General features: G+C 49.7%; 1 protein-coding gene across 4 annotated transcripts in view; it reads left to right on the top strand.

Moving 5' to 3' along the window:
• ripor3 (RIPOR family member 3) overlaps positions 1-25,647 on the top strand; it is a 30,676-nt gene extending 5,029 nt beyond the window's left edge. The window contains exons 2-23 of one of the 4 annotated variants that reach the window (XR_016094477.1): positions 8,894-9,016; positions 10,427-10,567; positions 12,772-12,850; positions 13,230-13,253; positions 13,896-13,949; positions 14,573-14,722; positions 14,818-14,881; positions 15,130-15,173; positions 15,486-15,611; positions 15,943-16,088; positions 17,517-17,646; positions 18,181-18,672; positions 18,984-19,123; positions 19,391-19,550; positions 20,045-20,177; positions 20,934-21,095; positions 21,589-21,747; positions 22,105-22,307; positions 22,897-22,980; positions 23,235-23,325; positions 23,931-24,262; positions 25,602-25,647. Coding sequence is in view for 3 of the 4 variants with exons in the window: in XM_088937082.1 (XP_088793208.1) it covers positions 8,916-9,016; positions 10,427-10,567; positions 12,772-12,850; positions 13,230-13,253; positions 13,896-13,949; positions 14,573-14,722; positions 14,818-14,881; positions 15,130-15,173; positions 15,486-15,611; positions 15,943-16,088; positions 17,517-17,646; positions 18,181-18,672; positions 18,984-19,123; positions 19,391-19,550; positions 20,045-20,177; positions 20,934-21,095; positions 21,589-21,747; positions 22,105-22,307; positions 22,897-22,980; positions 23,235-23,325; positions 23,931-24,031 (2,784 nt within the window). In the remaining variant the exon portion in view is untranslated. Of the gene's footprint in view, positions 1-8,790; positions 9,017-10,426; positions 10,568-12,771; positions 12,851-13,229; positions 13,254-13,895; positions 13,950-14,572; positions 14,723-14,817; positions 14,882-15,129; positions 15,174-15,485; positions 15,612-15,942; positions 16,089-17,516; positions 17,647-18,180; positions 18,673-18,983; positions 19,124-19,390; positions 19,551-20,044; positions 20,178-20,933; positions 21,096-21,588; positions 21,748-22,104; positions 22,308-22,896; positions 22,981-23,234; positions 23,326-23,930; positions 25,575-25,601 lie in introns of those variants that run through there. The other 3 variants (XM_088937082.1, XM_088937084.1, XM_088937083.1) reach the window with 3 other exon arrangements.
• The last annotated feature ends 600 nt before the right edge of the window (positions 25,648-26,247 follow it).

The raw sequence follows: 26,247 nt of genomic DNA, 5'->3' as shown, positions 1-26,247 counted from the left end.
GACAAAAGAAGATCAGTGCTGTTTTATTTGTGGATATCCCCGAGCTGAGCGAAACTGAAGTCCTGGGTATCAGACACTCTCGTTTGGCACAATCCTCCTTCTTGGAATTTGGACTTTTCTTTGAAGCCAGTGTTTGATGTGTTAATGTAGTTTGCTTAAGAACTTTTATTTTTCCATCACATCTTTTGTAACCGACTTATGTTTCAGATGAAAGTCATCTGGGAAAAGTGCGTTTGCATATCAGACGTGCGGGACATTTCCCGAACAGCGCCATGTTCCTGCAGGGCACAGAGCTATTGATTATTAACACCACAGATTCCTCACATGCCCAGCAACAGTACGGCACTGCGGCACAAGTACTGGCAAAGCCCTCAAGCAGCTGGAGGTACTTTTGTCTCTTCATCCTGATCAGTGCAATAAGACTGTGACATGCACTGTAGTGTGCTAGCATTCATTACTGCTGGTGATTGTTCAAAGAACTCTAATAAATTAGTTAAGAACATCAACCCTTATTTAAATCCATGCTGAATAACTGCTGGGATCATATTGCCATACAGATGATCCTCTAGTTTGGTTCTAATTATCATTTCCATAACATCACATGTCACAGAAGACAGACTACTGTAAATGGTCTATAATCACTTAGTTCGGTTTTGTGACCCTCGTTCTGGGTGATAAGTTTCCCGGTCGATATGCCCTCCCCTCAGATGCATGAGGGCTGAAAGACTTTGTGTCCAAGGCTCACACCTGTTTTCCTACTGCTGTATGTACAGCTGGATGAAACCCATCCAGGCCAGGTTATCTGTTAATCTGAAGCTCTTCTAGTACCTGTAACTTCTGCCCCCACTACTCCAGAGGGCTGCTGCTGGGGGAACGCTGCCTTGCAGGACTAGGGCTTGAAGAGGGGCGTGTGCCTGTCTGGGATCTCTCAGGAATGATCCAGACAACAGCAGGCGCAGCTCTGTGGCGCTGCCGGACAGGCGGTGTCCCCGGTCGCCACAGCAGACTCCCAGACCTTAACCCCCCACCCGGCAGGCGGAGACCAGGCCACCCCAGGCACCATGATCCTTGGACTCATTTAGCGAAACCTCCCCCGCCCTGCCTTTCGGGCTGTGTGTCTGCTGGCCCGGTTCAGGCCTTTCAAGTGGCTGTAGAGCCCACGTGTTCTGCTCGGGCTGGGCCATGGCAACGTCCAATATGAAAAACAAATGTGCATGAAATGCAGCCTTAAAAAATAGGAAACAACTGCAGCAGAGCACAGAGCTGGCAGTGTTAGCCCCCTTTTAGCCATCCGTGTCACTCGAGGAATGTTTGTAAATCCTTTTTTATACAAAGCCATGTTATGCTGCCAAGTTCCAGCAGTGTTTTTCCTTGCGATATTTCACTTTTCACCTCTGAAAAAAAAACTCCACTGCTTGACGTATTTACCACTACTGTGACATGAAAGTTGTTTTCTTCCAAGACGCTGCTCTTGTAATGTGGGGACGTGCAGTGAGGACTCTCATTAAAGCAGACTGGACTCCCACAATCCTCCAGGCTGTGATGGCGGTCACAGAAGGCGGTTAGGCTGTTCGCCTGCCCCACCTGAAGGAACCTCACTGAGCTCTTCTCTCCTAAATCCTACCTGCCACAAAATACCTTTACCCCAAAAATCACCTCTGTTTTTAAGAGGCAGATCTTTAGAGCCCTCGTATTCTAAAGCACGGAGAAGCATCTTTATCTCTGGTAGTTCCCACAGGTGATAATGTAAAGGATTGTCCCTTTTTCTGTTAAGGAAAATAACGAGTCCGACCACCCTGGTAGGTGCCAAACCAAGTGTCCCAGTAATGCGATGTTGTATCCCAGTTTTCCCATGACAACCCTCCTACCCTGCACACTTTGTAGGCTGAGCGTGTGTGTGGACTCTGTCTGTAGGAACTGGGCTCCACCTCACACAGTGCAGCCTGAGAGTACAGACAGTCTGCAGGCTGTGGGAGTGGGGGGTGCTCTGCACTGTGTGGGCTACATGTGAAACACGTAAGGAACTCTGCTTCAGTCTGCACTGCCCCGGGGCCTCTCACTTTACACATAGCGAGGTGTGACCTGCCCCTATTTTTACCTCACAGGCTGCATTTCCTTTCTAGAATGTTATTAAAGTGTGCAGACCTGACGAGGGGTGTGAGCTCAGAGGTACTGGACACAGGATGTCTTTGGTGGAGATTGCTGAACGCAGCTCCTGAGCTCACCATTGGGTTACTCCTGATGAAAAATATTGATTTATTTCAGAGACAAATCTTTTACATTTGTTCCGGAAGATTAACACGTTAAAAATATTCTGCATTAGCAGCAACCTACATGTAGCAAAGTTTTGGGGGAGTTTGCCGTGATTTCCACAAGCACAGTGCATGCTTACAGCAACCAGCCAAGCTTTCTAAAGACCATTAACTGTCTGATGTGTTTGCAAGATCTCTTTTATACCAGTGTATTCATTCATGAGTCAAGCATTGACCTTCTGCCTTCAAACACAACACTATTCACAGGTGGGGAAAGGCTGAGGGTCTGTGTCTGAACGCAGTGCAGCGCTGCTAACTGTGCAGATCAAGCTTGGCTGGAGTGACTCTTGGTGCCCCTGACAGACCAGAGACTTCATTCGTCACTTCCTGGGCTGCACCTGCTCCTCCCTGGACACAGGACTCTGCAGCGCCCCTGTGTGGGGGCTAACGTATCAGCACGTTAGGAGACACATGGCAGTTCAGAAAGGCAGGAGTGGGTGTTACCTTGAATACCATCCACTGTGCTTCACAGGACTGATCATGTACTTTCAGGCTGTATAGAGTTCATCACTGAGGCTACAGCTGATACCTGAAGGTGATACCTTCATTCTCAATAAAATATAACTGAACAGAAACACACAGCACATTGCAGCATAACACTCTCAGAAATAAAGGGAAAATAATATTCATATGCAATTACTAAGTTTGAAAGGCCTAACATAAATATTGTTTCCCTTTCGGGGAGAGCTATCCCGTGATGTGCCATTAATCATGTCAGACTAGAGGCAGACAGAGTGAGCTGGGTGAGGTGGGGGGAGACTGTCTGGTGCAGGTGGGCTGTCTGTGTGTGTTTGGGGGCTCAGCAGTGACCTCTGACCTCACGCTGATTTACAGCCCCTCGAGGGGGCCCTGGTACAGCTCTGGAAGCGCAGTCAGTCATCCTCAACATGGTCTGTACATCACACCCTGGAGAGCCCCCCCAGTCACACACACCCACCCCTTCGCAGCCTGGAGTCAAGCACACATAAGGAACTGATTTTGCACAGAGAGCCCGTGCAGTTCCTGATGTAACTTCAATAAATACATTTTCATTCTGACAATAGGTTCCTCAGCCTGGCCAAACCTATGTCAAGACCTTAGGGGCTCAAGTAAGATTACAAATGAGTAAACTACGCTGAGAATCAGTGAGATAAGGAAGATTCTGATTATAGACTTTACACTGGATTACTGCACGGACCAATGGCAATGATGCTGAAGACAGGCACTGCTCCCTTTCCACATTCCTCTCTCTCAGAATCCGCCCGGCCCCTTCTCCTGAGCACTTTTCCACTTTTCCAGGGAGGAATGCTCCGGACACCCCTGCTGTCTGTCCTCTGGCAGGTTCCACACACTGCTCTGTCTGTGCCCTGCCAGCAATGCTGATCTCTTTTAAAGGCTGGAAGCAGAAAGACAGCCGGAACCTGCAAAGAGTTTTTCTTTCACTAACATGTTGGAATCCCGACCCGAAACACAGCGGCAGCGTCTGCCAGGAACGCGGGAGGCACTGCAGTGCACACCGGCTCAGAGCGCAGGGAGCATTGGGAATGTGGAGGAGTCACCTGGCTTTATGATTTCTACTGATATGATTATGTTTTCGATCATCGCTTTAAGCACCGCCCGAGATATTCACCGCGTTCGGCAGTCAGTGGAGGACAAGAGTGCAATAGTTTCTGTCCAGCGTCACTCCGGGCACCAGTCCAAGGGACTTGAGTTGTCCCCCGGGACAACGTTAGGGTCGAAGTTAATTCGTGACTAACCCTCCCCGAGGACCCTCCGATTTCACTGGAAAGAGATCTGAAACAACACCAGACACTGCAGGGGGAGAAGGGAAAAGGGCCGTTAATTCTGCTGTACGTTGTGGCCTGAAAGCGAGAGTAAAGGACGTTATTAGAAAGCAGGTATGGGCTGATGTGGAAAAGTGCTGTGTGTTCTCCACAAGCACAGTCACTGCGCCGAGGGATTGCTCCTCCACTGCTGACGGACCTGACAGGGAGCGTGATGCACTGTAGACACGCACCAGTTTGGCTTTGGCGTTTATATGTTCGCATGAAGAAAAACAGAATCGAAGAGTTTGTAAGCGCAAAATGCTAACTTCACACCCAAGTCTTTGTCTGTGCTTGTTGCACAGGGCCGGGAGCGCTGCTCACACTCGGACACCCTGCTGAGGTGGGAAAGTGTCTCCTGGCACAAGCACAGCCTGGGTCAGAGGTGACAGGGGGCAGCCTGGGGACTCTGCAGCACTTTGCGTTGTTTCAGGGGCTTGAATCAACGCGAACCTTCTGCACACCCGACACTGATTAGGAAGGAGCAGGATTCAGGACTCTCGGTACGCAGAGCTGGCCTGGTGCCCGCTGGGGTAAACTGTGAGGCTGATGTGGAGTTTGAGCAGAACAGGAACCTGGGAGACCACCTGGGCCTGAGGACTCTGCCTCATTCACCCCCCACTCTGCAAACTCTGGACTGAATCCTGCCTCCTGATGAGGGCCCTGTTCTGTTTAACTCAGCAATCTGACCAAGTTTACGTTCAGAGTTTAAGTTCATCTGTGCTTTCGTTCATAGTTACTTAGCCTGCATTCATAGCAAAAAGCTCCTATTCTAGGACGTTCACCCCATGACCCTAGACCCCAAGCTGCAGTAGAAGAGCTACATAGATGGGCCTGTTCTGGGCTGCAGGGTTGGGCTATGATGTGCTGAGAAAGAGAGATTGTGTGTCACATGTGCAGGACAGAGGCTTTTCTCGATCTCTTCAGGCCCTCCTCCATCATACTAATTACAGCACACGGAAGAAAGTGGCTCTGATTAAATTTTGCATCACGAAGCTCGTGTCGATCAGAATGCACGCTATAACACAATGTGATGTCAGTTTTGTCTCGCTTGACAAGTGCAAAGCTGATGAGCTCTAAATACTTTGCATACGGAATCAGACTGTTATTAACCCCTGCGTTTGCAGAAAATACCAGTCAACATTTTCGAGCGTGCTTAAAGCATCGTTTACCCAGAGGAGCTGTAAAGTGTCGGCCCACGCAGCTGACAAGACGGGCCTGCGGTTGCTGGGGGTCACTCGTCCCCGAGATCCCAGGGCCTGCTGGCGCACAGAGCAGCAGCACGGCGGGCGGGCCCTGACACTCTGCCCTGGGTTATTGTTATCGCAGCACAGCCCCAGGAGACCCTGCGCTAACGCTTCCTGCACGACAGCAAAAATGTCAGCTATTTTCAGAGTCTGTTCTAAATTAAAAACATGCGGCTCAATCCTTTGGAAAAAAAAAAGGGGCAGGGAAGGAAAATAAGCGAGGAAGATAGCGATCCTGACACAGAGAGAGGCGTGGGGGAGTGGCCTGTGTGGTCTGTGTTCCAGCCTCTCGGGCTCTTCTTGAGCTGGAGGGGTCGTAGCCCATCTGCTCTGGTCTGGACTGCAGAGCCTTTGCCTCGTGAAGGTGACCATCCCCTTCCGACCAGACCGAGCGGAGTTACCAGCGCCCCCACCCCCCACACAGCTTCACGCCCTGGGTGCTGATATCAGCCTTGGGCACGACTCTATGTGACGGCAGTCTGGCTATCAGATCCAGCTGTGTGTCTGGGTGCTGTGTCACACAGATGTTATCTCTGAGTCAGGGCTGCTCCCTTCAGTGAGGAGGGGCCTGCAGGGGTCTTCTCCCTGGTGCCAGGTCCCAGCCTCTCCTGAAGCCTTGCTCATTTTGTGCTGCTGGATTTGGATCACTCACACTGCCTGTTACAAGCCACGCTTAACCAAGCCGAGAAGGAAATGTGTATAATATGATGATAAGGGTGATTTTTCTTGTTCAAATCATTAAAAATAACAAACAGATCGCCAAGCTTGGAAGAGGTTGTAATTCCTCCAATTTTTCCTTCTCTCCTGAGCCAGACAATGGTTTGAAAGCAGTTTTACTAACTGGATGAGGTCCCTGAGCTAATATTTGCACTGGCAGGGGGTGCAGTCTGAAGCACAATGGTGGAGACCAATTATGTTATAGTCTCTGAATAAAAGTTAATAAAGTGTCAAGGCTTCAGAGATGTTAACAAAATTAAAGAATAATTGTTTAACTCTTCCCTGCCACATGCTGTACAGCCTCATATAGACACTGTAAGCGCAGAAAATGTCTTACTATACATTCACTGAAAAGTGCAACTTGTTTATATTTCATTGGCAGTGCAAGCAATATGGAACATGTTAATGATTCCCTTTATCATCTCATTCCAATTAAAACCCAAACTGGGGGTTTGTGTAGCATGAGGAGTATTTTCCAAATATTCATTGTTAGCAGATTTCAGCTGACCGGGAGCCCCAGATCTCATAACCTTCTCTTGTCACAGCTCACTGTAATTCTGTAATTTTAGAGCAACAAGTTAATTCATTTGAATGACAAGTAATTGAAAATAAATACTTGTCCCTTTTACAGTTTCTTAAATAATTACTTTGGAAATAAACAGAAGGGAAGGGGGTCAGTTACAAGAATCAGATGGAAAGAGATGAGAAAACGAGGAAAGGAAATGCAGGAGACATCTGGCCCCAGCAAAGCAAAGGCTTCTGCCTTCATGGGCTGTGCTTGGAGATGTCTGTGTCTGTAATTCACAAACACTGAGGGCCTTGTGGAACAGGCAGAATCACATTTCTACATCTGCAAAAAGCCATTATGCTAAATTAAAATCCCACTAACACTACCCCCTAATAAATTTCAGTTTTATTACTCCTGGCTGCTGCACACTTTGTGTAATTTGCGCAGGACCTGGGCTCTCCAGGCAGGGTAACGGCTCTCCTCCTCAGGGCTGTTTAACTGGGAGGGGTAAATATTTACAGCAGGAGCCAGCTGATCGCAACCCCGGCCCCAGGTCTGCCCCGGCGCGGGCCGTGTCCCTGACAGCCCCTTCATCAAGAGGTCAGCCGGGAGCTGCCAGAGGAAACCGCCTCTCCATTAACGCCTGCGAGATTTATTTCACCTGCCGCTGCCAAGTCCAGGCCGAAAACACAGATCCGTCAGCGAAAAGAAGCAAAAAATAACAATGAATTACACAACACACACACAGAAACCTGCAGAATATCACAGGGACTAGCGAGGAGTAAAATAAAATCCAAGAGCATGTAGAGGTTAATCCCACACTCAGAAGTGGGACAAAAAAGAACAAAGTTTGGCTGTTGATCCTTCTTCAGGTGTGAAGGTTTGGTTTGGTTGGTCCAGCATGAGATTATCTTCTACTCGATCTTGTGCAGCTGCCTGCACTAATCTCTTAAAATACATTACAAGTCACTTTCTTACAAGTGTTTTTACAATGTGGGTAAATGACTGTGAACAGTCACACTCCGGCTGAGAGTGTTTACCATGGTAACGTGGTGCAGTATTTCTCTTGCTGTTGGCATGCTTGGAGTGAGCATTAAGTTTGACTGCAACACCCCAGTGTGCCTCTGCGCTTTCCCAGGATTCCCTGTTCACTCAGTGCACTGGAGAACATCCCAATAGCACCCCACTTCCTGCACAGGTGTGATTCAGGGAAGAGGGGAGACCTGCAGCCAGATTCTGCTGGAAAACATCTTCACTAAAAGAGAAGGGGAGCCTTCTAGTAGAACCACAGGGGTGTTAATGTCAGGAACTCTTCTACTCTCTTAAGTGACCTTTTTTATTCAGTAGGATGCTTTCAAAATCAAGTGTGCAAAAGAGACAAAAACTTCAGAATCTCTTTTGTTTGGTTTTTAGTCTAAATTACAGCCCTGCCATAGACAGACCGCACAGCGTCTCCTCGTTGTTCCGGCTAGAAACCAAGATGACTGAATTCCTCTGGGTGGCCGTTCCTCCACGAGCCGCAGTGACATGAGTTACGGCCTGGAGAGAAACATCTCTTTCTGGGTTTGTAATTATACATTTTCCCATCCTGGGCTGGGCTACCCCTGTCCCCCCGGTGCCTCTCCCACAGACACACAGTGTGCAGCTCCAGCAGAAGCCCTGTTAGCAAGAGTTTGATTATATTTCAAAACCGCCTGAAGTCCAGATCCTGTGCACAGAGAAGCCCAGTTTTCACACAGAAACAAGACAGATAATGTCTCCACTGGTTTGTTTAGGTAGAAAAATTTTGCCATCCTGTTGAAATGAAATGCATTTTGGGAATAATACAGAAATCCTCTCCTCGCTTTTAGAAGCGACCCTCCCCCCAGGTCAAATGCTGCTACATTGACCTACATTAACAAAAGGCTGTTTCTGAAGATTCAGGGATCCAGTCTCCAGCACGTTCACACTCCTTAAAGCACTTTCACCCCACCACTGTAAGCATCCCAGCCGGCTTTGCCCGGTTTTATTTTTTTAACCTCCGAAGCTGATCTGAAAAACAAGACTCAGTTTGCTGAACTGCGCAATGCTAGTTGAGAACCAGCTCACACCTGATGCCCCGTGCCTTGTGCCAGGAGCAGAGGTGCTGGCCCTGCGGGCAGCCCTGGGCTGCGCTGGCTTCTGCAGCTTCGCTTCAGGATGTTTTCTGCGGGATACCCTGCCACAGGGCAGAAGCACCGTCGAGCTGAGCCCCAGCAGGGCCGCTGTCCATCCCGGCTGTGAAAGATGGCCGCCTGTGTGTTTTCACTGGCGCTCTGTCTGCTGCAGGGTCCCCCCGGGCGGCGGCGGGATGTCGGTGAAGCTGCGGTTCGAGAGCCCGGCCGAGGGTGGAGGAGTCAGGAGGAGTCGCTCCTTCGCGGGATTCGGGACCCCTCTCAGCCGCCACGTACGGTGAGGCCGCCCGCCGGACCCCCGCCAGCGGCAGCTGACTCGCCCCAACGGCCGCGAGCAGTCCTGCGGTTGTGTAGCGCCTTCAGCTGATACAACCCAGGAGGGGGCACCAGTCAGGCGGCTGCGTGAGGGGTACGAGGGGTGGCGCCCCCTGGCTGGCCAGCTCTGGCCACGCCGGAGACAGCGACCTGCTCTTCCCCTGTCTGTGGACTGGTGTGGTGACGAGAGAGACAGCAGCTGTCTCAGACACACAGCCGGGGGCGCCAGAGCCAGGCAGGCAGTGAGCAGCGGGCTGTGCCGACTGTTCGAAGCCACAGCCAGTCAGTATGAGGTGCCACACGAAGCTGCTTCATGCCATCTTATCGAATCAGAGATCCGCCCTCCTTAACTGGTGCCCTGTGGCAAGTTCAGGCATAGCCTCTTTTTTCTCTGTTATGAAATGCATAATACTAAGATTAATGCATAAATTATATTTATAGAGAGCTATTCATCTAAAAAGATCCCAAACGCCTCTGAAACTATTTCACCAGTTCAATAAGGGGGATTTCCGGGAGGTCAGATTGCTCACCAGACCCAGAGTGGAATTTAGCCAGGACTCTGGGGTTAGAACATGTTAACCAGTCCCGAGTAAATGCCTCAGTTTGCTTCAGCAGACAGAGTGTGGATGACAACTGGGATAGACAAGAAACCAGTAATCCCTTCACTTCTGCTGCACTGGCTGTAAATACAAAGCACTGACATTAGAGGAATGAATCCCATTGTGAGCGTTCAGCTTTCATTGTCCCCTCTGTGCAGAAAAGCAAGCTTGCACTTTACAGCTTCCACCTTAATAGCTATGAAGGATGGCCTAATTGCAGTTCTCAAGCCCCACTGACAGGGAGGCTGTAGTAGAAAATACGTACCGCTCACACAAACAAAAATTCAGATGACAGGCTGTAATACCCTAAAGACAGTGGAAGTGGATGCAAAATGCCATCGTCAGAAGTCCAACAGGCTATTAATGGCAAGAAGAAGTCTGGAACACAGGCATTGTCTCAGTATTTTAAGCAGTGCTCAAATCCCTGCACTTAGATTATAGGTATTTCAAGGCTGAATCATTTCTTCTACAAACAGGATAATCATGTGGTGGTTGTACCCACACAGTGACACTTAGGAGCTGCTAAGACTCAGATGAGCACCGTGTGGAGGAGAACAGCTCCTCGAAATCATGCCAGGATGCACCAGCAAAGAACCCTGAGTTCCTGAGCAGAAGAGTAATTGCTCCTGTTCCTCAGGGTCCATGGCCAGTGTAGGTTTGAACATTAGAAACATTAGAAGTGGTTACAAATGAGACAAATGAGAGGAGGCCATTCGCCCCATCTAGTTTTTCTGAAGAGTGAGCGTTCTTTGGTGTCTCCTGTCTCTCTGCAGGGTGTCCTCTGTGCGGAGCTCAGTGAGGTCCAGAGGCTTCTCGGGGAAGTCTCCCAGAATGCCCCACTCTTCCAGGAGCCCGGTGGCATCTCAGCCAGAGCAGGTGGAGAGGGTCTTCCAGACACTGCGGAGGGGGCTGAAGTGAGTAAGCACCGCCTGCCCCACGGTCGTGTCGAGAACAGCCGGGGGCAAACCGAGCAACCCCAGAGCTCTGCAGCATGAAAACGAGCAGGTCCTGACCCAGGCCGGGACACGAGCACAGCAGCCAGGGGTCATAGGGACTGGTGCAGTACACTGCCTCAAGAGCAAGAGTGGTCCTTACTCTGCCAGGAGAATCAGGACATGGCACACCATGGTAAAAGTGCAGAAGAGCCCAGCGGTGTGCTGAAAGGCATGTGGGAAAGGAAACAGTAAATGTTCCTAAGCCCATGCACCAGGACTCTGAGAAGACTAATGAGTCACTCTGTGGCAGTGTAGGCGGCCTGATCGCTTCATGACATTTTTCTTCCTGACTTGTGTCTGGGGAGCTGTGCCATGAGACATCTGCCCCAACCCCGCCAGTCATACTGCTCCAGCCCCCTCACCCTGCCCCCCGGCCAGACTCGTGTCCCCCAGACTCCCAGACGGATTCCACAGATATCTGCTCATCTGGGTACCCACACAGGCGGGAACAGTGGGAAGATGCCACAGTTCTGGCGCAGGTTAGACGTGTTTGTTGCTTCTATCCTGGGAGGATTATTTAGAGTGTCAGTGGCCAGCCATCAGCTGACCTGGGGGGAGATTATTATTGTTGGGAATCTGAGACGGATGTGGACGGAAAGGAATGGCTTGGGGCAGCGAGTTTAAACAGATATCAAAGAGTGTTTAACAGTTTGTACACACTGCGTCACACTATCCCACTCGTCGCTTGGAGAACATGATACCAAAGTTTAACATGAAAGGAATCCTGGAGAGCGCTTTGTGCTGGAAGCTAATGATCCTGTATAAATTCAAGCAGCTAGCAAAATATACAGTCAAATTCTTATCCCTAAGATGAGATGAGATACTGTACATGAAAACAGTCCGAGGTTTCTGAGTTCACGACAGCTCCAGCCAGCAAAACGAAGTATTCGTCCCTCTGTGAATCCAGCCATCAAACAGATGGAAGACTTCTGACTGCTCATTTGAGAAAGTGTGAAACACTCTCCTAGGAAGTGCTCCAAGAACGTGCACTATTTCTTGAAAGTGAAACAGAATACCATTTCATTCTGGGTAGCCTTTTCAGTTTTTGCAATTCTGATGAATCAGCAATTGAAATTCAGGAAGTAATTCAAGACACTGCATATAAAAATCCTGCAGTTTAAAAGCTTTAGAAATGTCCTCTGAGGTGCTTCACCCTGCTAGTACTGTGATCACACTGCGATTTCTCCATCTGCTGTAGCCTCCCTGACAGCTGATGTCTCACACTCAACGTCTTCACGCACTGCGGTGAGACAGAGGACTCGTCAGGCACTGCAGTCCTGCAGCCTGCAGAGACACACAGAGTCCACAACGCTGACAGCTAGGCAATGACCTGGAGCTCAAAAATCGACAGAGAAAGGAAAACGTCAGCTGGAATGTGTAAAATGACAAGAAAAAGGAAGGGTTCTGTAGCTCCATGATTGCATGCCACAGTCAGCCAGTGTGACCAGGCGTTGATGTTGACGTCAGTCTTTATCCCAGGCTGTTGTACGAGAATCTTACTATCCAGCATCTCCACACACACGTTACACTGTGTTGACTGTGCTGCTAATTAAAGACTCACGGACGTCCTGACAGCACAATGGCGCAGGAGAACCTTGAACAGCTGCTCCTCAACAGCTCAGCACAGATCTGGGGGGGCGTCCTCCTGTGAGACCCAGGGGGCTGCACAGCAGCTCTTCTCACCTTGTCTAATGAGACCAAGGCTGCTGCTGCACCTCACAAGCCAATCTCAGCACTGATGTGAAACAGGCACCAGAAGGAGGATGCATGATATTGGGAAGTGAATACAGACAGTTTCCTCTTTGGAGAGCTAGGGAGGAAGGGTTTGCTGCTCAATGCTATGAGTCACGCTGTCATGCCCAAGCCAAGAGAACAGCGTCTGTTAGCAGAAGGCATTGCACAGTGACATCCATCACCAATCCCTGCCTGATCAGGCCGATCTCCAGATCTCCCCATCCTCTCAGCTGAAGGCGATCCTAGAAAAGTGGGCTGGAAGTGGAAACAATTATGGGACACAGCCTCTGGCCATGACAGGCCAAAGGCAGGGGCCCCGATCCTGCAGCCAGTATACCGAGTGTGTTCCTGCTGCTGTGGCTAACGGGGTGCTGCTGTCTGCCTTGCAGGGAGTACCTGGAGGGGCACCAGGCGGAGCTGGACTTCCTGACTGCTCAGCAGCGGGACAGCAAAAGGATCTCCAGACTGGTAAACATGCACAGGAGCCGCAGTCGAGACAGGCACCTCACTACTGTAGGTCTGGCCATGATCTTAAGTCTTGAGGTGGGGGCCTGGGGGCTGACGTGTCTTGGGGGTTTTTGAGGTCACCAGTGTGAGGAGCTCCCAAGGACCTGCTGGCCAGCACTTGGAGAATCAGACAGGTTTCTCTTCAGGCCTCAGCTACATGCCTTATTCACAGAACTGCATGTTTCAGGTTAGGCAGGCAAATGGTGTACTTACTTAATGTAATAAGATTTTCTGCCCTTATAAATTCGTTATCCTCATGTGTAGTCATGAGATATTTTACAATGGCTGCCTGAATGGATTGGTGTGACAAACTGTAATCATCTTGTTTTTGTAATTACAGGCGTTCCTGTATGACCTAGAAAAGGTAAGGTATGACATTCACTGCAGTTGTCTCTTTTCTTTAATAAAACACATTTAGAATTCTAATTGTGTTCACAACTTAATTTAGCAAGCAAAATATATAATGTCATTTCATTTAGATGGAGTTAAATACCAATTGAATTCATTTATTGATTTCATAATGAATCTTATTAACCTGAATTATATTTAACACAGTTACAATAAACTAATCCTTGATACAGGCACTCTTGCTTCATTGAAAGATGGCAATCAGATTGTGGAGAGAAGTTAATTAAAAATACATTAGATGGCTTTTCTCCGTGTGATGCAATTACAAATCAATTCAAGCACTTCAAGTAATAAATGTCATAACCACAAAATGCGGCATTGTTATTAATGTGGACGTGTGGATCTAAATTGTCATCCCTGTATTTTCCTGTGATCGGTGTCTTGAAGAATTTTCCCTCTTCCTGGTCCTCCTGTGGGCTTCCCACCTCTGGAAGCTGCCTATCTTTCCCTTAATCCTCTCACAACAGCGGAACGCTTGGACTTGTGACCTGCTCTGGAGATCTTTGGAATGCTGTGCCACATGGTCACGGCAGTGCTTTTGAAATGTCAGTGGTGGTTGCTCACTTTGTAAGATGCCCTCTTTTGTTTCTTGATGAAGGAAATCAGAGCGCTGGAGAGGTACATTCGACGGCTGGAGTTCCACATCAGCAAGGTAGCTGAAAGCGCGTTTCCCCAAAGGCTTTGCATGTAGTACGTAAATCTCGACAAGCTGCTACTCAGCACAGAGCTTCCTCTAAGATACTGAATGTATTTCAGAATGTGACAACATTTCTAGAGGATTCATGACAGTCCCGTTTGTATTCCTGTATTTGTGTGCACATCCCATTCATCCTGACTCAGGTATTCAATACCTGCTCCACTGAAATGAAACTGCACATGGGGTGAAAACAAGACCTGAAACAAATGTTTTTGGCACTTCCAGGTGTAAAAGGAGAAAACCAGTGGGTTTGTAAGAAATGTCTGTTTACATTGTGGGTGATGATCCCAGGGTCTATCTGGAGTCACTGCAAGGGGACGTTTTCTCACATTGACGCTCCTATAGAAACGCTCCCACGTGAGCAAGCGAGTCTTGCAGCATCTAAGCGGCCGTCGGTTTGTCTTGGGGGTTACCTCACCTTTAACTTGACTTTTCAAGTGAGCAGTTTGAGAGTCTGACTGAACCTGCAGTGCCGGTTGCAGACAGTTCTGTGAAGGAACTACCCTGTATAGTAGTCTGCCGCAGTACGTCCCGGTACCGGCGGAGTAAAGTGTGTCCCTGCACGCTCTGTGCCGCAGGTGGAGGAGCTGCACGAGGCCTACAGCATCCAGTGGCGGCTGTGCACCGGCGCCGCCAACATGAAGAGAGCCTTCGCCTTGTCGCCCTCCACCAGGGCCTCCCGCGAGAGCCTGCTGCAGCTGGGCAGGAGCCAGCGCCAGTGTCTGGAGGTAGGGGGCGCCGTCCGCCGGGTGAAGCACGAGCCTTAACACAGCTCTAAATCAGCCCTTGCATGATCTCGTTGATGGTCTTTCCTTTCTTTCAGGACATGTTCATGATGGAAGGAGAACTTGAGCTTCTCTTAGGAGAGCTTCACATAAAGATGAAAGGTACTCGGAGTCGAGCCAGCGAGGAACGTGGCTCTTTCTGTCTGCAGAATGTCTGGTTTCTGAGCAGAGATCTGATTTAAGGGTCTGTTGGCAAAGTCAGGGCTCTTTACTACCATCAGAGTCCACTATTGAAATAACTCTTGATGGCATTTTTGGCATTTTGATATTCTATTACACTTTGATTGATTTAAAGAAGATGAGATGTATTAATCTCACATTGTTGTTCTGCGTCTCTGTCCCATTTGCAGGGCTGATTGGGTTTGCGCGTCTCTGCCCAGGGGATCAGTACGAGGTGGGTCTTTTCCTCATTGTGCTGTTTCTGGGACTGAATGGCTCAACTCCCTCACACACGACTGAAGAGGACACACGCAGATTAGCCTGAAGAAGGACTTTATGTTTTCAGTTATGTAGTCAGTCTGATTATTTAATTGACAGTACCATTGTTAATACGTCCAGCCAGGCTTGAACATGTATTGTAGATAAACGAAGGTGTTTTATAGATACTTGAACCACTGACCAGATGCCACTAGGCCCTTCGGGAGTGAGACACCCCTGGTCTAAAGCGAAGGGCTTGATCAGACAACCTGTCTGCCCTGAACTCCAGGTGCTGATCAGGCTGGGCAGGCAGAGGTGGAAGCTGAAGGGGAAGATTGAGGCAGATGACAGACAGTCCTGGGATGAGGAAGAGATGGTGTTCCTCCCTCACATACAGGAGAACTTTGAGATAAAGGTGAGTGATTGAATGCAGAGTCAATCCATCATGTACTAGAGCTTAGGCCTTTGTCTAAACTCCTACACTTCACAGCCTTGTAAACCTCCGTTGACCAACACTGATAGACTCTGACAGATTGCAACAACCCGACATTTTCAAACTTGGAGTTCCTGCCATTGCTGCCTGAGAGTGAAGCCAGTGTCTGCCCCCTCTGTGTATCAGGCATGGCTTGCTGCAGGCCCAGACATGTGGGAGCTCAGAAGCAGACATGTCAAGAAAGAGGCAATGCCCACTTGGGTTTCTCCTGCACCTGTGCTGTCGGATGACCTCTGACCTCTATGTTTCCCAGGTAACCGAGGTGAAAGGGCTGGGCTCAGTGCTGGTGGGGGTCGTGACTTGTGAGAGCTTGGACTTCTTCCAGGCCAGGCCGCACATTATGGTGGTGGACATCACGGAGCTGGGCACCATCAAACTGCAGATGGAGGTGATGTGGGAGTGAGTATCACATCTTCACCTGACTGAATCACAGAGTGCCATTCTGCTAACCTAAAATCTGCCCAGATGCAACTTGTTCTGCTCCTGCAAGTTTCAGGTTAGCACTTGGGTTTGAGTTTAGAGTTAGACTGGGGTTTAGTTTGACATTATAGCAATGCTTAGGGTGAGGTTTAAGGTCCAGGTTAGGTTATGATTAACCAACAAAGCATACCATGCTCAGAGAACTACAGGAAAACACTGGTAGTTTGGTTAAAAACAATAAAGATCAGACACAGAAACTGAACAGTTGACATCATTTCAACCATTGACAACGCAGAATGAGAGAGCAGGAGGGAAGGAAGCCCTTTGTCCATTCGTACTCGTGGAGGGACCTGTGTGTTTTCTGGTGGGTGTGTCTTGGCCAGTGTGGTGTTACAGCTCTGCTCTGAAAACCCAAGGAGGGCATCTGGCCTGCGCTCAGTGAAAGCTGTCCATCTCTTAAAAAAAGCAACAGTTCACTGGTGAGGAGTTTACAGACCCCAGGTGGAGGGTGCTCTCTGAGTTCCAGTTTTATGAGGCAAAGTGACCTAAAAAGAGCTCGACCCCAGTTACAAGGGTGCAGGGTCCACTCTGTGCTACTTTACAAGCAGCGCTGGTACTCCAGTATACAGCAGCTGCTATTCCAGTGCCCTCTGACTCACTTGCAGTCAAGACTCATCCAGATTAGATCTCCCTGGCTGTCATCATGCAGCAAACACTCCCGACACTCTGCTTTAATTAAACGGAAAATCGATTACAGTGTCCTAATCAGCACCAGGCAAACAAAGCACAGGGAAAACCTCCATGAGGAACCAGGTGACATGGGTCCAGGGTGGTGGGCTAGTTTTGTTCTCTGCATGCATGACGTTTCCCTGCAGCTGCCTGAGAAACAAAACATCCCCAAAGCAAAGCTGACAGCAAAACAACTTCAGAATCAAATCAAACACCTAAAAGCAGGATGATTATAATTAAACCAGCTACAGAATGACCCCTTAGAATGTGGTACTATGGTGTAGTGTGTAATAAAGAACAAGCAACACTCTATATATTTGATGAAGCAGAAAGGTGATATGTGGGCATATACAGTATTTGAATGACACTTAACTTAAGACCAAGAACAGGAGGCACCTCTTTAACCCAGATGGCAGCCTGCCCTGCCGTGCTCTTGAAGCCGATACCCAGGCTGCTTTCAGGAACCAGCAGGACAAGATCCTCCTGACCACCCAGCAGCCCGGCTGGACCACATGGCCTCCCCCCCTTGCGGCTGCTCTTGTGTTCTAACTCCAGGTGTCTGCCTGCGTAGCCTGCTGTTGCCTTAGAAGCGAGTGCCTGCAGCCTGTTAAGCACGGAAAGGATCAGACTGCTGTTCACTGGGAGAGTTCACTCTAACACCTGCCTCTGCACCTCCAGCCCCTTTGACAGCGGAGAGACCAGGCCCATGAGCACCTCCACCAGCAAGCTGTCTGTTCCCAGTCGGAAGGGGTCGCTGTACAGCTGGACTCCACCCAGCACCCCCAGCTTTACGGAGAAGTACTTCATTGTGAGTGTCTGCTTCAGGAAGCCATTCTTCAGCACAGGATTTGATCAGGGGAAAAGCGTGGAGCAGAACGGAAAAGAGACGTTTCTCGAGTGCTGCAGCAGCACTTCGCCGTGTGACCTTGTGAAACCCTTGCTCACCCACAAGGTCACAGTAATGCCACATCAGTTATAATTAACCTGAATAAAATAAGCAAGAAAATAGACATCTTCATTGCTGAAGATATCTCAGTGTCTCTAAATTGGTAACACTGGAAGTTCAACAGAGCACTAACTAATCACTAACTAATAATTAACTCATTCACAGAGGTATCGAAGAATAATGCCTTATCAAGACCTTTTCAATGATTTCAGCAGAAAATAATTCTGTACTTGAGTGGATGAACAAATTAAGGGGTCAATTAAATTACCAAGATCTCGGCTGGGAAGAAAACCAGACAGAAAAGAGCCAAAAATCTCTTAGTGTGACATTGGTGACATTTAGCACAAAAAAAAGGTCCTGCATGTTCGCAAGCTCTCATGAGTCTTTCTCTTCCAGTCGGTGGCCAGGAGGCTTCAGGACCCGGAGAACTCCTTCGCCCTCAGCTCCCAGGAGTCTCGAGGGGTGTCGCTGTTGAGCTACCTGACGGACACCTCGCAGGGCTCCCAGTCCCCTGTGCTCGGGGGAGACGAGCCCCAGGCCACTGAGGACGGAGCTCCTGTGGCCCCAGGTGCCCCCCAAGAGCAGGCGGAAGACACGCCCCTCCCTGCGGGCTCCCCCCTGCCCCAGCACAGGTACGGCACCCCGGACATCCTGAAGCAGAACGGAGACCTGCCTCCCGTCAGGGACCTGGCCAGAGGGGGCAGTCTGGATTCGGACCCCCCAGCCAGGCGGACCCCGGCTGAGGACCGGCGCCAGCGGAGGCGCCTGGCCCTGCGCATCGGGCAGCTGCTGCTGGAGCTGGACGCGGCGGTGAAAAGCCAGGGCCGCGGAGAGAGGGAGCTGCAGCGGCTGGAGAGCCTGATCCTGCACCTCGGGGACATACTGAAGGTGACGATCGCCGCTGTCGGCCTTCTCCTTCTCAGACTGCTCCACGTGCACACTCAGCCATCAATCGCTGCCCAGAGAAGCAGGACACGCTTTGGCTTGTCAAGGCAGCAACTGTATTCGAGAGACATTCCTTTCACTCCGCTTTTGAAATGGAATCGAACTTGGCTCAGCCGCCTTTCGAGATGCATGTCCGGAGAGGCAGATAACATATGCAGAGCAGCATTCAGCCCAGGCTGTTCATGCGACCACGTGCCGTGACTAATGGGTCCTGTGATAACTGCGTTGCCGTGTCCCGACTTCTCGTCTTACAGAACGATCTCTACCTGCACAAGACGTCCTCCACTGAGACCCTGGCCGTGGAGGAGGTGCTGGGGAGCTTCGACTTCCTGTCCACGGACTTCAGCGCGGACGAGCTGTCGTGTCTGGGCAGCCTGAGGCAGGGGGACACAGGGTGTGTACAGACAGGCCAGCAGCTCCTGGGGGAGGTCAGCCAGGGATGCTCTCCTCCACCCTCACACCTTGCAGTAAAGCTGTGTATAGGATTACGAAAAATAAGCCTTCTACTTTTTATTAGTATCAGTTGAGCAAAAGAAATGCAAAGGTTAAATCAGCTTGTCTGCCCTGGATTGCTGCTGGAGAGGAGGACAGAGCTGTGGGCAGGAGACTGCCAAGCCCTGCACAGGGCCGTGTTTTTACAGGGATCACGCCTGCCTTTCAGGATCAGCACGTTCCGGGAGAACACTCTGAGGAGCCTGGGGCTGCTCCACCAGGATACCGCTTCCACCAGCAAACCAGAGGTCACGCCCTTCACCACGGGGAATTTCGGCTTAGATCAGGCTCTGGAAATTCACCTCTCGATCTGCAGCGAGCTTCTGAAGGTAGGTGCTTTAATCTGCGCCCCTCATTTCATTCCCACTCTCAAAGTGGCATGTTGAAATCTAGGATTACTTAGTCCTAACATTTGGTTTTCACCTTTACTTCAGAAAATTAAGCGCTTCTTTGTCTAAGTAACATGACCCAGTGTGGGGGCTGAAGGCCCTTTTATACTGTTTATGGGAAACAGCGGCCTCTGCTGGTAGAGGCGCCAAATGGAACAATTTTCAACCTCTGCTGATAGAACCGCTTCGCAAGAAAATAAAGGACTTCAATTTTACACACAGAAATCAAACTGAAGTCTGTCATTATTATAGGTAATGCTACTATCAATCATAAAACATTAAAAGCAGGCTGCAGGTCAAAGGATCCACATAAGCAATCAAGCGAACACACTATGTGACAGTGATGATCCTATTTAACTGGAATGAATCTGCAAACCTCTGACCCACCAGTCGTGGTGCACATCGTCTCTTCATTTCTCTCAATGTCATCTCAGCAAATGAAGCAATCGGACTCAGCCCTGGTCCAGGCAGAAATTCTGGAAGAGCTTTCTCTACAAGTCAACGTGCTGGAGAAAGTCAGTAAGCTGTCACTAGGAAAGAATGCAGAGCTATACTCAGCAAAAGACAGTAAGTACACATCACTCTGCATCTAAGATAAAATTATTTTAAGTATCCATTCAGTGTTGTGCTTTTCCAAAAATCCCTTGTCATACCTAAACCTCCATAGCAGGTGAGTAGGTAAATAGTTTCCAATAACTATGACCATTTAGAAATACAGAGGAAATTAAGAGAAGAGTACTATTCAAATAAAATTGTATATACATATAATAGTGCTTCATATAACTAGTGCCTTCTGTCACTGTTGGTGTCAATAAAAACGTCTTAATGCTGAGACATGCTTAATGCCCTCTAGTGGCGCAGAAGCATATTGCAGCTCAGTGGCTATCCGTCCAGGATCTGGGTACTCTCCGATGTTGGCTGTTTTTTTAATCTACTTACAGGCTCATTATCACCAGTGCTAACTGATATGCTTGCTGGTTTAAACATTCTATTGCACTCAGTCCTTGGTTTCAGAAATACTCTAGAGTACATTATTTTCCACAGGTTCACCACACAGGCCTTCATGCTGCCTCTCCTCAAAAAACCTCAAATAGCAAATTGAAATAAACAATCTGTGATTAAGAACACAGCTGGAGCAGAAACCCAGCAGGCATGGATCTTCTCCAGCTCTAGGACTGAGAATGTCTGCAATTGATTCACTCAGTTTTAACTGGGACTGGTGATCTTGAAAGTTCGTTCAGCTCTTCTTTGAGCTGGATAATTATGACTCTCTCCTCTCGGCCTGTACTTTGGCTCTGACAGCCTGTTTCACGCGTCTTGCAGTTGTTCCCAAGTCACAGAGGCTCAAAGGACTTCTGGCTTTCTGGGACGAGTGCAGCGAGTCCAGTTCAGTCTTCTGCTGTCCTGCAGAGACGTTTCTGAAGACGCTGAGGAAAAGATTCATCCACAGACTGAAAGCCAAGCAGCCTGGGCAGGTGGACACAGGTACCATCCTCAGCAAATCCGGGCTCATGGGCGAAGGGGTGGGTCTCTCCCTTGTCCTGTGAACTGATTCCCCTGAGAGGCTCAAAGAGGCTCAAAACGAAATATTCAGGGTTGGGTTACACACTCCCAGTGCCCTTGTTTCGGAGGACCTCCAGAGATTCACACAGATGAGCACTAGATGAGTGCAAAGTTTTCAGTGTTTTTCTCCGTGGGAGGTCCTACCATTGTGGTATCTTTTTCTTTTAAAAGATTTTTGTGTATGATTGGGTTGATTGTTAACATAAAATGCCAACACCTGCCTCTTTATTTTAGACTTCATCATATTGAGAATGTTGCCAAAGTCTGTCCCCTCAATCAGAGGTGCACAAGATTGGCTCACGTGAAGCTGCTGGGTCTCAGTCGCAGCACCGCGGGCGGGGTGTGCCTCTGCTCCGCGCGGCGCGGCAGGCCCGCCGGGGTCCGAGCAGACACTCACAAGCTGCCTGTCCTGCAGTGTTCGCCCAGCTGCTGCAGCTCGTCCTGTCCAGCTGCAGGCTGGTCCCAGCACCCCCGCACTGCCCGGACCAGGTGACCGTGTTCCAGTTCTTCGGCTACCTGAGCAGGTGTGGGCTCACGGACTTCGGGGAGCACCTCTCCCACCTCGCCAGCGAAGGTAAAGCTCCCTGTCCTCCTCCGCTGGGCAAGCAGGCCCGCGGCACGACGCACCGGCAGCAGATACACGATCAATCCCGCTTTCCTTGATTCTGGCCAAACCAACATGAACAAGCAGAAAATAATAAAACAAAACCCATCATCATGAGTCACTGCTGGTGCCAAAAAGTAGAACAGTAGCAGTATCGACAATAATGATCAAAAACATATTCATAGCGACAGGTCAGCAGTAAGAATGCCCTGATGGCGTGGGTGCTGTCGCAGGTGCACCAGTGGGAGCAGCCGTGCGTGTTCTGGGTGGGGTGGTGTTTCGGGTGACCCCGCAGTCACACTGATGCCGCTGGGCGCTGTGTTTCAGTGACCCTAATCGGAGCCCTGGAGAGCCCCGGGAGGAGGCGGGCTCTGGACAAGCTGCGCGGGAAGCGGATCGCGGAGCTCCAGCCCCTGGGGCGCACGCTGCAGCTCCTGGCCGCCCTGCAGGTCGACGCCAACAGCAGGGTGGCCAAAGCTGCCACGTCCTGCCTGTCCAAGGCCTCTGCAAGCAAGAGCTTCAGAGCAAAGGTACCCGTCCGACACCAGGCAGCCTTACTCACGCCTCTCTTCGCGGCTTCTGTCTCCCGGAATGATTCAAGTGAAGGGCCTCGCTCAAGGGAACAACAGTCTCCCCCTTGCATCCGAACAGCCTCTCAGAACGCAGAGCTGCCCTGTGCAGAATCAAACCCCAGTCTCCAGCGAGACAGAGGGGAACATGTCACCGTACTGACGAAGGGCTGGCATGCCCATGAATACTTCTGCCATGAGGCAGGAACACAGGGAGGGAAGAAACGAAAGCTCCAGCCAGAGAGGTCCTCTGGCTCTGTGCAGGGGCTGGCGTGAGGGACAGAGACCAGCAGGAGAGGCAGACAGATTTCAGGAGACGGCAACAGCCCCACCGCAGCACCTACCTCTCCGGGTTGGGCTGCGTTCGGCTCTTGGGCCCCGTTACGCTCGTAACACACCAAGACATTCCTGGTTGCGTTGTGGTCTGTCTATTTCCCTCCGTTTTAAGCATTTCATTAAGAAATAATCCCCCCCGGCTTCCGTGAGTGTTGTTTGTCCACAGTAGTACTGAACCCTCTGCAGCAGTACTGAGTGCTCTGCTCCGCTGCAGGCTGTCGTGTTCTACACAGAGGCCCTGAAGGACCCCAGCCCGCGGTGCCAGCAGGTGGCGTGCCTGGCTCTCAAGTGTCTCAAGGTGAGCTCTGCCACTGAGCGCAGCGCCGCGGGGTTTTAACTTCCTGTCCTCTGGAAACAGACGAACGAGGGGTGAAGTTTTGAAGTACGGCAGTACCACCCTAGCGGTACAGAATGATGGTTCCAGCTTTAGTCTCTCTGTTATCAAGAATGTTCCTGGGGCTTTGCCATACATCACTATGCTTTTAGCGCAGCAGAGTTACCTCCTTGGTGAAAACACTGCTCCAGCATCTTTTCCTGTCTGGTGCCCCGCAGGCAGCGGAGAGTGTGGACCTGATCGCGGACCTGTGGCGCAGCGCCGACGAGGACGTCCGACACGCGGCCCGCGAAGCAGTGCTGTCGTTCGGTAAGAGACGAGTGCGGAGCCGGCCGGAGCACAGCCCTCCGCCTGGCCTGCTCATTACCCAGTGGCCGGGCCACACGAGCGGGGTGCAGTCCCGGTCCGGGAGGTTTTCATTCCAGCTCAGCTCTGAACCTCCTCAATCAGCTCAGTCGCGACTTAAAGGGGGCAATTTCACAGCTTCTCCCAGCCCTTCAGGTGCTGCTGCTTTGAAGAGAGCTAGCAACCCTGCAGACACACCGCCCCCTCTCCGGGACTGATCCCTGCTGTGCCTGGGGCTGTTGGTGTCAGTGTCACGAGGAACAGCAGAGCTCAGACTAGCAGAGGCAGACAGGGCACTAACTGCACGGACGCCTCCGTCATCAAGCGTCAGCACACAGGCATCTGTGCTGCACAACTCCCAGCATGAAACAGAGCGCCAATAACACAGCAGGGTCTACTCATTAACACAGAAATTGACATAAAAACGGCACCTATATAAATTAGACTTTCGAAAACAAGAATTTTGACATCGTTCTTATCAATACAGAGGAGCTTTACAGATCTGGTATTGTTACCCTTTACCCAGGCTGATTTTCACTGCTTTCTATCCCCATGTGTCTTCCTTACAGGCAAAAAGGGCCACCTTGCGTTTCAGAGGATGGACAAAATCTGCCTTGAGCTGCAGGAAGATGCCTTCCAGAACGCAGACATGGAAATAACAATACTGTGAGGCTGTCCACACAGCTCTGGCAGAAACAGGAGGGCTGGCCACTGGCAGGCACCAGGTTGGCTCGGGTGCAGGCAGAGCATTCGGACCTCTCACCCCGTGGGCCCAGGTCAGAGGTTACCCAGTCCAGGCTACAAGAGACAGAGACAGCAGAAAGAACAGCAAGGCATTGTGGGAAAGGTTGGAGCTGCAGCTGGGAAAAATCTCCATGTATAAAGCTTTTTGTAAAATGTTGTACGTTGAAGAATATATTTGATAAATGCTAATTTTATATTTTATGAATATTATACGCAAATGTTTCATACAGAGGAAGTTTTAATTCAATATTGTGCTGATTTTACTGGAATTAACTGCCCTTTTTTCACTGCTCCACCTGTTCTGCTGTTGGGATCTCTGGAGAGATAATGGCAAAGCCAACAGCGATGGCCAGACTCACCTTTTCAGCAGAAGAGCAGCAAAAGGATTGGGGATGCAGGCTATAAGTCTTTGCTTCATCAGGAACACATGTAAAGTTCTCACAGTAAGTTAGTGTGGGGGTCTCCAACCCTGAACCTCCAGGGTTAGTCTAATAGGTCACCTGTTTTCAAGGACTGGCAACACCTATGAGCTAGTGATGAATCAAGCAGGTCATCTGTTCTAAGAGACCTCTAGTCCTCAAGGACGGCAAATTACTTATACTTTTCCACAATGATCACCATGACACAAACTGTTTTGCTGGTCATGGAATCATACCATACCTTTGCAAGCTGGTGTTTTTAGATGACCCTGCTGGGCTCTCCAGGACCAGAGATCCCTGCCTTAGAATCTCAGGAAAAATCTTCTTTATTGCTATTTCAAAGCGAGTAGAAAGGAAAGTCTTCTCCTATTCATGTGGGAGCCACCCACATCCAGGGTATCCTAGAGTGGTGCTATTGTGAAAATTCTGAATTCACTGCTAACACAGCAATTTATAATCTCGATTTTCCTTTACAGATTAAAAGTTACTTTTGAGGTTATCTGCTGTACAGGCTTAAGAAAAATCTAATTTCAAAATAGTCTTAAAATCCAGCTGATGTGCTTGAGAGGGCTAGTAAAGGGTCATACAGGGCCCCAAACTGTGCAGGGTCTGTATGCACCAGTCTGAAAGCTGATTTCCTCTAAATGCCAACAACCCAGTGTGTCTGTCACCTCTCAGCACCCATCAGCCACCCCTACCTGTACAAACCCTGACGCAAAATTGCTGCCCGAGCCCGAGATTACAGGCAGCTGAGACGCGATTTGTTATTAACGCAATCAGAGGAAGGAGGTGACACAAGCTCTATCAGTCTGCTTTCCTTTGCATCATAAACGTGCATGCGGTACATCTGTCCTGCATAAATGTATGTTAAATATTTTAACAGCTTGCTGTACCTGTATAGGATGAGATGAAAGATATTGTTTCAGGCTTTCAAGCACACAGCTTATCACTAATTCATACTATTTGGAGCACCGACAGACTTGTTTCTAATATCACGATACAAACCGTGTATCTGGTGAAGTTTTCCATAAACTGAAAATGTTTACAGTTGTTTTCCGTTTCGTCCTTTCTTTGCAGCGTTAACTGCACTTACACATGTGCCTGTATCATTAGATATTTTTTTCACAGCGGACTATTCTGAAAGGGAAGGACTGCTAGTATAGGGAAAGCGTTTGAAAGATCACACGCTCACGCTGGTGCAGGCAGGGGCAAGAGAGGCCATCCTGCTCTTGCCTGGCTCCAGCCAACAGGAACACGCAGCTGCTGCAGGTCAGCTGTACCAAGGCAGCACCTACCAGGAAGCCCAGACCCACGGAAAATCAACAAGGCAAAAGAATCTCTCCCCTGCAGGAGAGCATTTTCACACACCGTGGACTGGAAATGCTACCCAGCCACACGGCTTCTTCAACAAAGCACCTGGGTGAGAGATCTGTTCACTTAGCAGCCAGCGTCCAGAGGGGCAGAACAGGTTACAAAAGGTTACCATTCAACCCTTCTTACTGTCTTATACAACACCACAAGTCTTTGCAAGCTGCATCTAAGCACTGGATTCATGGCACTGTTTTTGCTTCAAGTTCAAGTGAAGCAGAGCAGCTCAGAGTAAACTTTGCACTGTTAACATACTCAATCACCTGTCCACTGATGAGTGTATAAATACGAGTTACTTACGGGGTTACAAAAGAAACCTCTTGAACAGCCACTAAATGGGATTGTTTGCTCACCT

This window comes from Atractosteus spatula, chromosome 19, assembly GCF_055471065.1.
Source record: "Atractosteus spatula isolate fAtrSpa1 chromosome 19, fAtrSpa1.hap1, whole genome shotgun sequence".
In the NCBI taxonomy this organism is placed as follows: Eukaryota; Metazoa; Chordata; class Actinopteri; order Semionotiformes; family Lepisosteidae; genus Atractosteus; species Atractosteus spatula.
This window is presented reverse-complemented; position numbering and strand designations above follow the sequence as displayed.